The following is a 16,499-nucleotide window of genomic DNA, read 5'->3' as shown; positions in this document are numbered from 1 at the left end:
CACTTTGCACCATGTACTTGGCTCCATGCACTTGGCACCATGCACTTTGCACAGATGGTTTTTATTTCTGGTTATACTCTAGTTCTGAGGTTTGTGAAGTTGGTTTGACTTACTATACTGTGCCTGCCCTAGAAAAACACTAGTGTATTTATAGAGAAAAATGGTGCCAGGAAATGCCTTTGCCTGGCTGCAAGCAAGCATGTAAAGTGTCTGACACCTTTATCAGCATACAGTCAATTACACTGGACTGGTCTGCTTCCTTTCATTTTCTCATTGCCTAGGTCTCCATGGTTATTATCACAGCCCTGATTGCTGCTTGAGGTAGTGATGGAGCTTGTGCTAAGAATGTTGTTTGGAACAAACAGATCCCTCCTTCTCACCTCTTTTATAATGCTGATGTTTTAGCCAAATAAGAAGAGTAATGCACCTTTTTATCGAAAATATACACAACAGAAAACAGAAATAGCTGCATGTGTGACTTTTAAGATGAACGGTTATAAATTAAAAGCTGACACCTGAACAAATACTGTAATGTTTTGACAAGCTTTCATTCTTAGCATTGCTAGGCAAACTAAGGGATGAAGGATGTTGGTAATGTATCAGAAAGATTGTGTATGTAGGGTGTGGGAATGTTTCAGCTCTGAAAGGCCACCCTTATGAAAATTTACCACGGTAAAAGAAAAGCAAAATGTAATAAAGCACAGTGAAAGCATGGCAAAGCATAGGTAAGCACTGTAAATTCCACAGAGGTACAGTAAAGTATATTAAAAAAACATGGCAAACCATAGTAAACTATAGTAAATGTATAATATAACATTGGGAAAAGCATGAGGAAACTTCAAAATTACTGTGCAAATTTAATGTGTTAAACTGTAAGGGCAGGGCTGAGAGTGCAGAGAAAGGATACACTTCTGCCTCTGTATGCAAATGTCTTTATCTCACTCTTGGATCACCCACACCCCATTTTCAATGACAGCTTGCCAGAGTATGTACCACCAATAACGGTGTGAAACACTACATTACATTATGGTGCTGCTCATTCATTGGGATCCTTCAAGAACCAACTGGATACAGCCCTGGAATCATGTAGTTGCTTGCAGTATCAATCATTTGTTGCTTTTCCAATGTTTTCTATGAAGCAGGTTCAAAATTAAACGCTGGTGGTTAAGCTAAGTGAATCACTGTGGAACAAAAACAGAATAAAATGCAGTTTTGTAAGGTCAACTATTGTTTATATTGTATATTATCTTAATTTCACACAACTTTTTTTCCCCAAATATCCCACAGATAGTCAAACCACAGTTCAGTTATGTTATATGTGTATCTTAAGCTATTTTTTTTTTTTTTAACAGCACGAATATGCCTTGCAAAATGAAGTAAAAATCATACATAGGAATGCATATCAGTCAATCTACAGTAAGCAGTTGGCATGTCCTCTAATTGAACTGTCTGAGTGCACCCTGAAAGGTGGAAGTGGCAACTCAGGGGACACCCAAGACTCTGCTTGTTTTTCATGCGGAGGGCTTTCAGTTTCAGAAGAAGGAGGACTTTGCTCAAATACAGGAGGCACGTGGCCTCTCTTATCACCACCCAGGATGAAACACTCACGTCTCAGAGCTACTTCCTCATGCCACTTCCGGAAAAGAAAACAACCACGCTGGAGTTGTGTAAGCACTGAGGTCATAGCAGGTTTCGGGGAACAGCTGCACCACCCCTCCCACAACTGATAAGGCTGCCAAACACACCCATTCATGACCTGCAGGACAGTGCTACTTTTCTAAGATGTACTGCAGAAACAATACAGAGTAGACAACATACACACACACATATATATATATATATATATATATATATATATATATATATATATATATATATATATATATATATATATATATATATATATATATACACACACACCTAACATAAATTTGGCATACAAAGCACTAGAGTATATTTCAAAATCCTGGCCAAAATGTAACAATCTGTTTACATTTGTTATTATGCCACTCAGTGATGCTTGCTGGGTCCTCCCTGATATGGGGGTAAGAGACACTTCTTTACACGGAGAGTGGTGATGGTATGGGATTGGCTGTCTAATCTGGACCCAGCTTGACAAAGTTTTGAGTTCAATCAGCTACAAGTAACTGGACGAGCAGATGGGCCAAAAGGCCTCTGTTTGTACATTTTCTTATGTTCTTGTTTTTTAATACCTACATTAGAGACTCCTGAAGTGAGAGCTATCTTCTCATTTGTCATTCTTTTTTAGGATTTAAATTAGTTGTTTTTATGCTAATATGCCAAGAATGGATGAATTATTCAAGTATTCATGGCCACAACTGTATAATTGAATGGTGTTTTTCTTTGAAGATGGCACAACAGAAATGTCCTTCCATTGGACACTAGTTTGCAAGATATGATGATTTGCATGATAACTGATCTACACGTTTGTTTATAACAGCAAACAGGGATTACAGCAGCTACATTTGGGGGTGTTCACCTGGCGTTTAACCTAGAATACAGCAGTAGTAGTTACTGAATTCCTGTAGTTCTTACCAGAAGTAGCACATTAGGAATGTACAGTAGTTGGTTGTGCCAGTTTAGATATTGGTCCAGATCAAGGTAGCAATCCTCCATTCCTCACTGGATGAAGATAAAGCTAAAGGAGGAGCTCCACGCTGAAATATTTTTCTAACTAAGTCATATTAACCTCTGCTTCCAACCAGGGGGCCAATCCTCCTCAGACAAATCATGTCAGACTTAAATCTTGACCCTGTCTAGGGATTTGGTCCACGGTCTCCCATTACAATTGCCTCAATGCCAGACACTTACAGTAACATGTGTTTGACACAGTTTGCAGTCTGGAATATGAAATTCAGATCAGTCTGGTCAACAACATGAAATCAGGGAAACTTTTTTTTCAGAAAAACAAATAACCAAATTTTTATCACACCGGAGTATTTGTAGCTAACAAAATTATCTTGTTACCTGCAACCACTTCTGCTAACCTCCCATTTTTTAAATCCCTTTTCCTATCTATCTACAGGTGCCCTTATCATTGTATAGTTCCATATTTCAAGTACACCTTTTCTTTAAAAAATCTGTACGGTACAACGATAAAGCAGACTGAAGGTGGTCCTGCTAAACAGAGATCATCCCTTTCCAAGTAAAAGAGCACTGAAGGAACTCAAATACCTGCGGACAAATATGGAGGACAGAGGTGTTTGTTGTGTTGTAGTTTCAGCAATGCTTCAAAGTTAATAAAAAGTATTACAGCGAACCAATCAAAGGAAATTGATTATTGTAAAAATGTACTAACTAGACCTTCAAGTGTAAGCCGGGGACCAGGTATACAAGTGGAAGCTGGTCAATGCTATACTCAGTGCCATGTAGCTGCTTATTAAGTAGTAAGACTGCTTGGCTACACTCTCTATGCAATGCCTGTTGCAAGGGAACATCTGGAGAGTGGACAAGCAAGGATGGTAACTAGAGGCTTGGTTGATGTAGCCATTTGATGGAAATAAGACTTCTTTCTGAAACCAACATTCCTCCTGGTTCCTTGAAGCCCTGCCATGACTGGTGTAAAACTGCACCCCCTTGCTCTCTCTCTTTCTCTCTCTTTTGCTCCCAGCACTCCAGGTCTGGCATACTGGCCGGTAGCCAGACTAGCCAAATATAATCTGGAATTACATCTCCCATCGCTGCTCCAATTATAGCCTGAATTGAGATTCCAAAAATAAAGTGGGTTTTGTTTGAAAGAAGGTCAGAAGTTAATCTTCTTGCAACTTTGCCCTGCGTGGGAGTTGATTGTATCCTTCGAGTCACCTTTTAATGAAAAATGGAATCCTCAGCGTTTTTTTTTTTTTTTTTTTTAAAGCCTGTTTTTCCCCCCAAATAATTAATTTTGTCCTGGGGGCAGGGCGCTGCAGAGGGCAATTCACACAGCTTTAATGGTCTCAGATCCGCACTCAATGGGCGCTTCCCCACACCACCACACAATTTGTCTGGTTTTGCAGACCCCGATTACAACTAACCTTGGACTGCCTTACCTTAGGGGCTGTCCAAAATGATCGGAATTTTATGAAAACGTAGAAATCATGTGCTGAGAGGGGGGCGGGTTTGTGGGCAGAAAGGCCAAATATCAACACATGTGCTGTGTATTTCGAATGAATGTCTCTGTATAGTCCCTTTTTGTGGAAATAAAGACACCGTGCTTGCTTTTTTTTTTTTAAATGAACCATTTTAAACCCAGCCCCAGCCGTAACAGACACATGCTTTATTACCTAAAGAGTATTCACATCTGTCTCAGGGTATCAAATATCAAAACGTTACATGTAACTTTCCAAATGCATGTGTTTATGGAGGGATTATCTGCAATTTAACCACATTGCACTGTAAAGTTATTTTCACCTAGCAGCTGTATTTCTGTAAAATATTTTTTTTTTTACTCTTCAGTCGAATATTTTTAGTATACTGTAACTTTTTATAGGTTTTTTTATTTATCCAATAAAAAAACCATCAGCCTTCAATCTCTAGCCCTAACCCTCAACCTAGCTTTAACCCAAATTAACCTACCTTTATACACAATGAATCCCAAACCAACAGGGTCATATTTTGTCTTGGGATCTTACTGTATATAATATGGTTAACCACTGTAATCCATGCTAAGCTCATTACACAAAAAAACTTACTTGCAGTTGTGGCTTGTAATTCATGGCTGATCAGAACCCTGTGATTTACGACTGACTGACAGCAGTGGAACACGCTGACAAAACACCCCCACTGTGCTACAAAACCCCTCTGTCTGTTTTATCAATACTATCAAACAGAAAAAAAACATCAGACTGGACAAGCTCAAGGATTATGAAAGTATGTATTTTGCCCAGCACTGTTCTCCGATACAAAATCAAACCCCCCCCCCCCAAGGGCAGAATCAGTCACTCCAAGATCGTGGTTACAAAGCAAGACAAGATGTTTGGCTGCGCTGTGATTGCAGCTGCAGAAGAGCAGTGGGAATGCTGCTTCTCTTTAGGGCATTTCAAAATGTCAGAGGCCTTGTTTACAGCCACAGAGCTCACTCACAACAGGGAGTGGTCGCTGTATTCAGAATAGATGAAAACAAATAAAAATGTGCAGAATGATCTGGCGGATGAAGACATCTGGAGGGAAATAGGAGTAAGAGACAGCCTGTTCATTTCCAACATTTCTTACAAGCTTGTAGGACTAAAGAAGCTTTCCCAACGAAAGCCAAGTGTATTTATCATTACACTAGCTAACCAACTGTTGCCAAAACAAAACTGCTCCCACGAACCTTGAAAACGCTAAATAAATTATCAACCAACTTTAATTGGAGGCTTTCCGTAAATGTAGTGGTGAGGTTCTGCCTGCTACGCTAACCTTATTGGCTTACGAATTCTATACAGACAAAGCCCATCTTTCACCATATGTGCTGACACCTTTTATTGGACTAAATAAACAATTAAAAACAAACTTTCAAGACCTCAAAGGTCTCTTCTTCAGGTGCCACCACATCCCTTTCTCTTTGTCTATCATCTCTGGACTGATACGGTTACCATTTTATCTATCAATGACTATATGTTCTGAAAGTCTTTTGACCACCTCCCACCACCTTTGCAAGGCCTGCTAGTGGTCCTCCATCCCCCGGCCTTGTCGGAGGTCGTATCTCAATCGAGGACAGCTCCTGCTGGTGCACAAACGAGATCCTGGGCAACACTCCATTTTATACTACATCTAGCAATGCTATGCCTCCATCTGTAAACTGATATTTGCTGAAGCATCATAACACATTTGGAAGATCAAATGTTTTGAAAAACTTGAGGGTCGCCAATCATGCTGTTGCTCCACTTGATGCATATTTTCTAGCTTTTTGAGGCTGTTATACTAGAAGACCATCCAGGTGGGATTCTGCAGTTCAAAAAATATGCTGAAGTTGGTGTCAGTTTCTGTAAAATTTGATTAAAGAGTAAGTAGCTCTTCTTAGTTTGTCTTTATTGTTCCCTTACCAGTTCATGATGTTCTGAGTCGTTAGTTTTGCAATTACACAAACTTCATCTTTGACTCTTTCGTGTATGCCAATAAATATACAGTGGTTTGCAGAAGTATTCACCCCCTACCAATAATATCACATTTTGTTGAATTACAAATAATCTGCAGTTTTTCAAACAAACTTTTTTTTATTCAAAGCTGTAGTGGTTAAGCTGAACACTGTTATATGAGGAGGAGGTTAAATGTCAGCAAAACTTGCAAAGAAAATGTATACAATGAAAATTACTGGTTCCATAAGTATTCAGCCCCTTAAGTCAGTACTTGGTAGAAGCACCTTTTGCAGCAATTACTGCTTTTTGGATATGTCTACTAGCTTTGCACAGTAGAATGGTGACATTTTTGCCCATTCTTCACCGGAAATTTGCTCCAGTTCTGATAAGATTGTTGGGGATCGTCGATGGATTGCAATCCACCATACATTTTCGATTGGATTCAAGTCAGGACTTTGACTGGGCCATTCAAGAACATTAATTCTCTTATTATTCAACCACTCCAGTGTGGCTTTGGCTTTGTGCTTCGAGTCACTGTCCTGCTGAAATGTGAATTTCCTCACCAGTTTCAGAATCTTGGCTGACTCAAACAGGTTTTCCTCAAAGATTCACCTGTACTTTGCACCATCCACTCTCCCCTCTATCCTGACAAGCTTCCCAGTCTCTGCTGAAGAGAAGCAATTACATGCTTGACAGTTGGCATGGTGTTGACTGGGTGATGTGCAGTGTTGGGCTTGCGCCAGATGTAATGCTTGGAACTTACACCTAAAAGTTCAATTTTTGTCTTGTCTGACCACAATACCTTTTTCCACATGTTTGTGAAAAAGCGTGTCATTTACATACTTTTTCACAAACTCTATCCATGCTTTAAGATGAGGCTTTTTGAGTAATGGCTTCTTTCTTACCACCCGTCCATACAGGCCAGCTTTGTGTAGGAACCGGCTTATTGTTGATGTGTGAACACTGACTCCCATCTCAGACACAGAACTTTACAGATCTCTCAAGGTCATTGTTGGCTTCAGAGTGACATCCCAAGTTTCCTGCTTGCCCCGCTGCTCACTTTGGGAGGATGATCTGATCTGGGTAGTACGATGCATCTTCCACTTCTTAATGATGGACTTTACTGTGCTGAGAGGGATAATCAGCGCCTTTGAAATGTTCTTGTATTCTTCTCCTGCTCTGTGTCTCTCTACCACTTTATCCCTGACTTGTTTTGAAAGCTCCTTGGTCTTCATGGTTGATTTGCTGGATCTCTATGGGAGTTGCAGCTTGAAAGTCTTTATATACCTGAGGGAAATTATCTACAAGTTAAACCACTTTGAGTACACACAGGCTGAAACAATCACTAATTTTGTGACCTTTCAAACAAATCATTTGCACCTGAGATGATTTAGGGCTGCAGTTGAAAAGGGGTTGAATACTTATGAAACTGAGATTAATCAGTTTTTCTCTGCAAATATTACTAATTTATATTCTATATGCATTTTTTAACTTTATCAATGTGGAATAGTTTGTGTAGATTCTACATGTAAAGTCTAATTTGAAAGCGTCGGGGGGTACGCTCAGGTGCCAACAAAATGTGAAAACTTTGCAGGGGGTATGAATATTTCTGCAAACCACTGTAATGTAGGCTAGGTCAGCCCTTATATTAGTAGGCGTCAGCACCATCTAGATAAATCCATTGAGAAAAAGTACTTATTTACAGTGCAGACCTGACAAAGGCTCACAAAGATACAGCACACAATTAAGTAGAGCTGGGACACATATTCAGATATTCAAATGTGTATTTAGGCAAATATTACCATAGTCGGAAACATTATTTAACAGATGCCTTTTTTAAAGCTGACTTTGAATAGGGATTCCCAACTGACAACTGAAAAAGAGGCCACTGCAAACTGCTGCAGTACAAGTTTAATGATTATGAAGGAATTTAAAAAAAGACTCCTTTTGCTTAGCAGTTTCACCCATTCCAGGTTTTACTACGAGCTTCATTAGCCAAATTGTGAGTCTTATTAAACTCAAAGTAAAATGAGAAGTGGAACAGCTATGCAACGAGTCTTATTTCCATCCGTGTTATGTAACTGTCACAAGGTCTATCTCATATCAAAACATAGAGAAGTTTAATGTCTGGGGACCCCCTGTGCAAGTGCTCAGGGTCCCTTGACCCCGGTTCATGAAAAACTGTGAAATGCAATTAAAAAAAAAAACCTTGTGAAGTAGGCCTGAGCTGCCACCAGGTTTTAAATATAATGAGTCTATTTCAGCTATTTATACAGTGGAGGATCCAAAAAATGTCATTTGCTAACTTTATATTAATCCTGCCGGGGTTGTCCCCGGGAGAGATATTTACCCTCTTACTAACATTACTACATACAGTTAAAATGTGATATGAGGACCGAGGGAATTAAGGGTTATGGTGACGCCACTGTTTAGATCATTAAAATAGCCCCCAGTGTCTTAACTGACATATGAAATCAATGAGACGTGCAAGTGTATGCAAGAGTGCTTTAAAGTTGTTGTGCTAGCCGTATTGGTTCAGAAATTAAAAACAAGAAGCAGTGTTGAAATGAATATAGTACCTTTAATTGGAGCAACACAGTTCGAAACAACTGTATACAAGTGTTCAAAACCACTTGGCTTCCTTTTTAGTCTCAATTCTACTTTCCCTAGAAACACAACAAACATAAGAACATTTACAGACTCAAATACTTTTAATTAATCCAGCTCAAAGTGTCCACACTAAAATACTGTTTCATGTTTAGTCAGACTTAATACGTGCAAACACTATTAAAATAGTTTGGTTACAGTTCCTAGCAGAGAAAAGGACTGTGGGACTTAATATGACTCCATACCACCAAGCACTGTGTTTTATGTTTACAACCCTGCAAATATGGAGCTCGTGCCCACGGAAGACATCACGCTTCTTAGCATAAGAATTATGGCTGTTTCCTGAAAACACAAGGTATATTTTATCATAATGTGTGCATTTCGTTTTGAACTTTGAAGTTCTCCTTGACCGATTTCATTGCTTTAGATATCAATGCGCCTTGATTTCGGCAATTGACCACGTCGCTCCATGATCCACCATTTTACAACAAGCCTCAGAAATTGTATACAGTACAGCAGTATTGATAGTCATTCTCTACTCCTTCAGGAGCCTGTTCTGAGTACTATATTGGTAAAATGTTCACAATCTGCCAATCCAAAAACATGTACTATTTTCAAGAAACCGTTTTTTTTGCTGATAAATTATTAAACAAATAGTGCTGATAAACCAGATGGGAGTATATTACTTGCTTCTAAGTAAAAGTATAACTCCCATGCCCTAGTTAGATCAGGCATCCTTCTGCAATAACCTGCTCCAAGTGTTCCTTGCACAGGGCGAAGTATCTGAGAAAAAGGTTTCTGCGAAGAAACTGGCAGATTGACAGTAGCATTCCTTGGCTGAACTGCCTGTCTCCATAGCCCACTTACAGCTTAGATCATGCCAAACCATATTCCTAAGTGCACTTCATTAATAACTAAGGGGTACTGGTCCATTAATAATTCCCCATTTCTTAATAGGAACACATGGGGCCCAGTCTCCTACTTAATGCTTTTATAAGTGGCAGCCAATACTAACTAAAAGCGGCAAGTCAACAGCTAGTAACACTGCTGCCCCTACATTAAGGGTGTGAACGTTGTTGCAGAGAAAACAATTTGCAGATTTAATAAAATAATACACACAGGGGTCTATTGTGTTAATTCTAGTGATCTAAATACATTGTTTAATTGTTAAAACCAGGTCTTTCCTTTTTTTACCCCACATACTTTGACAGATGAAAAAGACACTGGTGGATATTGGATTTTCACTGCCTTGGTCTACAAATCGCCCTATAAGTTTCTAAAGAGCTGGCATGTAACTATGTTAATATATTACAGAATATATCAAGTTAATCAGCCCACTATCTCTTGGCAATTAGAGATTTATAATCGGCTGATGGGAATGTACTTAGCTGCTATGCCTCTTTACAGTATCCTGAAGCAGTTTATTCTCATCAAGGTAGTCAGGTCTGCCAAGTGGTGGAGACCAGTGCATCCTTGGTTCAAATCAGCTACCGTCAAAACAGCTGTATAAAATGATTACCCTGTTAGAAGTCAGACATTGTATCTCAGTTGGGTAACACAGTGGAAATAAATAAAAACAGACTTGCATCATACCCTTCCAAGAATAGAGCACTGTACTGTTCCAAATAGATAACACCCACAAAACACTCAACCCTTATCAGACACAAACTGCCAGTTATAATCCTGCTCCGTTCAAGAATAAAAGGTCATTCTCTGGTATTTGTTTACTAACACACATCCACAGTTTAGCCTCCAGTGTCTTGCAAGCAGACCTTATTGGCAGTGCTGTTTGTTTACTTTCCCAAGCACAAGCGTCCTCCCTCATTTACAGCACACCATTTTCATTTTTTTTTTTAACATAATAAATATTTGAGACAATTCTGCCCATCAAGACTCATCCCTTGTTAGCACACTGCTTTCCCTTACTAGAGAACTAATTTAAAAACACACAATCTAGGTTTTTTTTTTTTTTTTTTTAATGTTCCCTTTTGTTTTAGATCCTACTACTTTGCCCGGTAGGCTGTTCCATGTATTTATAAAACTCTGTAAAAAAGTGCTTTCTAGCTTCTGTTCTAGACTTCCATGTATGCCGTCTTGTTCTCTCTGTGTTAAATTGGAAGCAGTACTTTAGGTAACTTTATTAATACCATTTATGATTTTAAAGACTTTAGTTAAGTCTCCTTTTTCCCTTCTTTTTTCTAGGCTGAAGAGATTTAATTATTTTAACCTGTCCTCATACAGTAGGTCAAGTCATTAAGTCCTGGAATCAGCCTAGTTGCCCTTCTCTTACCCTCTTGAGTGCAATAATGTATTCTTGTAGTGAGGTGACCAAAACTGCACACAGTATTCTAGGTGAGGTCTAACTTGACACTCAGTGTGAGCTGTTTAGCTGTACATGAAACCTGCTAGATTATAGAGCACAACCTAATGTATCTATGTGTGTGGAACCACGCAGAAAGAGAATGTGAGACTCTCTGAACAGCTGCCACACAGATTGACAATAAAAACATTGCCACTTTCACTGGAGGTAGAACAACAAACACTAATACAGCCAGCATATCCAGGAGCCAATTACAAAAAGGAGCTAAACCTATCATGCAATCATGCCGTGTATAAGGCCAAGAGCAGTTAGCTGTTAGTTTAGATGAAAATCACAGAGCACAGACCCTATACAAATTTATACTACCCTCCAATGGGAATTGTGCCAGAACTGGTGGTGCGGTGTTACAGGCTGTTATGAATACAATTAGTGTCTCTTCCGTCAGACCAAACAATTAAATATCCCCCTCTAGCCTGACAAAGAATTGGTGCATCTGGTTTCAGAAGGTTTTGCAGTCCTCTCTTTTTAGGCATGTTTTGTTTTTCAAAATGCTGATTTCCTTTTAACTAATGAAAAACTAATTTGAAAAAAGATAAAAAGCGAGAAAATAGCTGTGGCATACAGACAGGCAATTTAACTGAAACTGACATCCTCTTTTAAGTTTCCACATACTTGCGTAAGCGATTCTATAAGTAAATGGTGACGGTCGGACAGACAACTTTCACTGAACCCGTCACCGGGGGTATGCTTACAGAGCAGAAGATAATAGGATGCTGCAGTACTCACGGTCTTGCCAGTCGCCCTCTCCACTGCTTTCTTCACCTTTCCATACGTCCCCTTGCCAAGCGTCTCCAGTAGTTCGTACCTGTGTTTCAGGTTGTGTTTATGCTGGTGTTTCTTCACCATGGCTGGCCTGGACTGGTTATCTGACGAGGCTGTATCGACCTCCGTCTGCTCACAGCTCGACTCGAATGATCTTGTTAGAATGTCGCTGTCATCACAGCCGGCGATGCCGTGAAGTCTGGTGACACACTTGAGTGACTCGACCCTCTCACTGCTAGCCCTCATGCTGTTACCTCCGGTGTCACTCCTGCCCATCGTCAAGCTGTCACCGTCCCCCGCGAGCCAGATGACACCTGTCATGGGCTAAACGGCTTTGACAATGTCCCAAGCGGTAAACAGAAAGCAACGCACACAAGAACGATATTTCGTGCTGAGGTTTGGTCAGTTATATTTTTGTCAAAATTCGTAATTTACTTAAACAGTTCTTTAAAGCTACATCTACTTGCCATTAAAAAACATATAAAAAATTGTTTTGCTGTCAGATCTGTGTCGGGTATTATTTATAGGTTATTTCCATACTTCATCTGTAATCTGCGGTTTACGTCTGTCAGTATGCACTGTGTTTTGTTTAGACGTTACAGTTTTGTTTGAGGCCGGTGCACCACTTTCACAGTATTTCCGTTCACAGCTTCATTGGAACAACATCCTCGCAGTTGTGAGCAGGTGCACGAGAAAGCAGAAACTTTTTTTCAGTCTTCAGCACGAACCCATCTTCAATGTTCAATTAACTTCCTTTCTCATAGCCTGGTGCACTGCAGCGCTGGCCGCCTCTGACTTTTCTCCTTCGGCATCTTTCTTTCTTGTTTTACTAAACGCGTCTCTTCACTGAGTCTCTGTGGTTTCAATCGGCTCGACGCCTAGCTGATGCTCCTGACAGCTCTACTGAGCTTTGAGTCTCTGTAGTCTGCTGCTTGCTTTACTCTCCAAACTCCAGCTGGCTGTATCCGTGAGGTGGCTGCTCTTCCAACACCAAACAAACCGGTGAACAACTCACATGGTCCGGGGAAATGGGAGGAGCCCCAGCGCCAAGAGGGACAAAAACTGAGGCGACTGGAACGCGCTATATCATTGTGTAGAAGATTGTACTGTAATGATTAATTTCAAATCGTATCTGTCAAGAGAGCTCTGCTTATTTCTATGTTGTGTATTTGCATATTGTTAAAATCAACATGTTTTCCTAATATTCTTCACAGCTGCACGAAAAATGTGAAATTGTCAACATTTTATTATGGTTGCAGAATAGATTCTCCAATACACACCCACAATCATTGCAGGTTAATTTGTAACAAATCCAAGACATGAGATTTGTTAAACTATTTTTAAAGAAATGTGTCTGAAACTATTTATTTATTTGTTTTGTTATCAGTTTATCATCACCTGATATGCTTTTCTTAACTGTCACTTATTAGCATTCTGCATTGACGGAGTTTAGTCAACATAATAATTTACCATGGTGTCTCCGAGCAACTGAAATGAGTCCAGTATAATAACGACCACTGGGGGCGCACTTGAGGGGTCTGCGTGCTATACATATAATACTGCTATACTGTGCCAAAACAAAAGGTCAGTATTGTACCAAAAACAGAATAATTCTGTTACAATCCAAGCAAAAATAAACTTGCTGAAATAAACCTCACAAAGTAGTATTTGCATTCAAGGAGAAAAAGGTGGGGGGGGGGGGGGGGGGGGTCCAAAATACTATCATCACATTAATATATGGACCTTCATTATTTGAACGAGTGGGTATTGCTGTACATCAAACGACAAAAGAACACTGCTACAGAGTAAAAAGAAAACAGTACTGTTTCTGCAGTCCCTGTATGTCTGACCTGTCATAATGATTGAACAGATTACTAAAATCCTAGAAGGAATGAAATAAACAAAAAAAAAAAAAGGCTTTCGCTGACCACTTGACTCAGACATGATATAACACATCCAGTCTCCTGAGGATTAACATTTCAACATAAATTGACACTACATGGATGACGTCGCAGTCTGTGGAATTTTTCATTGTTCCAGAACATCTGCTAGCACAGGGCTTGGACAATGATATATTAACAACACATATCAAACCACCACAGACAGCCAGGACAGCACAGATTTGATATGTGCACAGTATTTAAGTTGCTGGGAATCTAGAACAAAGCCCATTCTCTAGAATGGCTCTGGAAATGTGTTCATTCTTGGATACAGACACCTACTATCAAAGTTTCTGCCTTGTCCATCTCAAACTGGTTTGCCACAGATAGATTCAGCCAGAGATTCAATGTTACAAAAGAGGGTAGGATTATAGCTAATTTAGGGTCTATAGGATTTCTTTTTCCCTTTGATTTACAGAACCTGCTCAACACTTTGAAGAGGCAAGATCATTTTTATTGTGAAACAACAATGAAAAATAAAAAACTGAAATGTCTTGGTTTGTAAGTATTCACCTCCCCGAGTCAATATTTGGTAGAACCAGTGTGGCAGCAATTACAGCTGTGAGTCTTTTGGGGTAAGTCTCTGTCAGGTTTGTACATCTGGATCGTGTAATATTCGTCCATTCTTGGCAAAATTGTTAAAGCTCTGTCAAGTTGGATGGGGATTGTTGGTGGACAGCAATCTTCAAGTCTTGCCACAGATTCTCAATAGGATTCAAGTCCGGGCTGACTGAGCTACTCTAGGACATTCACTTTCTTGTATTTAAGCCACTCCTGTGTCACCTTGGCTGTGTGCTTGGGGTCATTGTCCTGCTGAAAGGTGAATCTCCGTCCCAGTCGTAGGTCTTTTGCAGACTGAAACAAGTTTTCCTCAAGGATTTGCCTGAATTTAGCTCCATCCATTTTGCTCTCTACCCTGACAAGCTTCCCAGTCCCTGTCGATGAAAAGCATTCTCATAGCATGATGTTGCCACCACCAAGCTTCACAGTAGGGATGGTGTTACCTGGGTGATGTGCTGTGTTGGCTGCTCAGTTTGGGAGGACAGCCTGCTCTAAGCAGATTCTGGGTGGTGCCGTATACCTTCCACTTCTTAATGATCGACTTGACTGTGCTCCAAGGGATATTCAATGCCTTTGAAATCTATTTATACCCTTCCCCTGATCTGTGCCTTTCCACAACTTTATCCCGGAGTTGTTTTGAAAGCTCCCTGGTCTTCATGATAGTATCTTTGCTTTGAATGCACTCATTGAATTCATGTGAACCACTTTTATTGCACACAGATGGACTCCATTTAACTTATTGTGTGAATTCTGAAGGCAATTGGTTGTAACAAATTGTGAAAACGTCCGAGGGGGGTGAATATTTACTATAGGCACTGTAAGTAGGGTTTGATTAAACAATACACATATTTGATAGTAAACAGGGTTTTGTTTTTCAATTAAATTAAATAAAGAAATCAGATCTGGTACCGTAGAAGCTTTTGAATAAGTTATGTTTGCATGCCTTCTATTCAGGCAGTGTTACACTTCCTAGGTCCAGACTTGAGGACCATGAAGCGTGGAATGAGCTTGTGTCTCAAGATTCAGCTACCTTTGGGTCATGGAAACAAGCTTGTCTGTTAACCTGCCCATGCAAGCTGCTTACAGTTTACCCTGTTGTGGTGGTACAGTCACTAGTCATTTAAATTACTGTTGTTTATTACAGAACTGCAACCTGGAAATAAAGAAATACATTTAAAAAACTGAAGAAAGCAGAGTTTTTTGCAATGTGCTACAGGATGTGTATTTGACCTCTTGCTGTTAGCTCACACTCTTTGAAAGAATGTCTCTCTCCCTCCCTGCAGGCCCAGCTGCGGTCAGAGCTTGACATTGTTTGGATTCAGCCCGGCTCAGCACAGAGCAACACCGGGGTGTGAAGTTGAATTTCCAGGGAAGCTCCACAGCTGGGGTCTGGGAAGACACGTAAGCAGCTCCTTGGAAACAAACTGTGAACCGTGCAAACACAGTCCGACACAGGGACCCCAGCGAGGGCCTGGCATGCTAAAGCAAGCTGGGGCCTCTCTACTGTGAAGGGGGCATAGGACGTTATTACAACCTCTATTAAACTGAGATTCTTCACAACAGAATGTCAGCTTTGTTTTAGGGGAGGGAGTAAACAGTGGTGACACTGCAGCTTAGGAGCCCACAGTTGGAGGTAGACAAAGAGACCAATTCAGTTAGAGAAAAGGGCCCTAATGTGTCACATGACTATGTAGCATTTATTGTCTACCTACTGCTTTTATTGAAGGGGAGATATGAATTTTTTAATTAAGACATCATTGATGCCAAACATACTATAATTTTTAAGAGATTCAAATTGTTAAAAGCATTTGGCATGCAGATAGATTACGTGTTGAATAATATGCCACTTTGCATTACTGCTAATTTGGATACAATGATTATTTATCCGGTAATAGTTTTAAATCCCCATTTAAACCATGTGCAATTGCTAAACACATTATACAAGGGATCTGTCAGATTAATAATTCATTGCTTTACATTATTTACTGGTGAAATCATGTTAAAACCAAAAAATTAATTAACGGGTAAAACCACAGCAATCTTTCTTTCTCTCTGCACAGCTGTACTCTTAAGTTCTATTCACTCACCCTCCTACGCTCTATTAGCTCTATCTCTTTTTTCCCTATTTTACACCCTATAACTACCACACATTTCACACCTCCAATTTGTGCTGCACCTGTGCCTCTTCTCTCT

General features: G+C 39.9%; 1 protein-coding gene across 1 annotated transcript in view; it reads right to left on the bottom strand.

Moving 5' to 3' along the window:
• The window catches only part of LOC121328821 (NUAK family SNF1-like kinase 1), a 29,275-nt gene extending 16,205 nt beyond the window's left edge, over nt 1-13,070 (bottom strand). The window contains exon 1 of the mRNA XM_041273901.1: nt 11,770-13,070. Coding sequence (XP_041129835.1) covers nt 11,770-12,126 — 357 coding nt within the window. The 5' untranslated portion in view covers nt 12,127-13,070. The remainder of the gene's footprint in view (nt 1-11,769) is intronic.
• Between the last annotated feature and the right edge of the window lie 3,429 nt (nt 13,071-16,499).

Source organism: Polyodon spathula, chromosome 16, assembly GCF_017654505.1.
Source record: "Polyodon spathula isolate WHYD16114869_AA chromosome 16, ASM1765450v1, whole genome shotgun sequence".
Lineage (NCBI taxonomy): Eukaryota > Metazoa > Chordata > Actinopteri > Acipenseriformes > Polyodontidae > Polyodon > Polyodon spathula.
The sequence above is the reverse complement of the archived record's forward strand: the minus strand, read 5'-3'. Positions and strand labels throughout refer to the sequence as shown.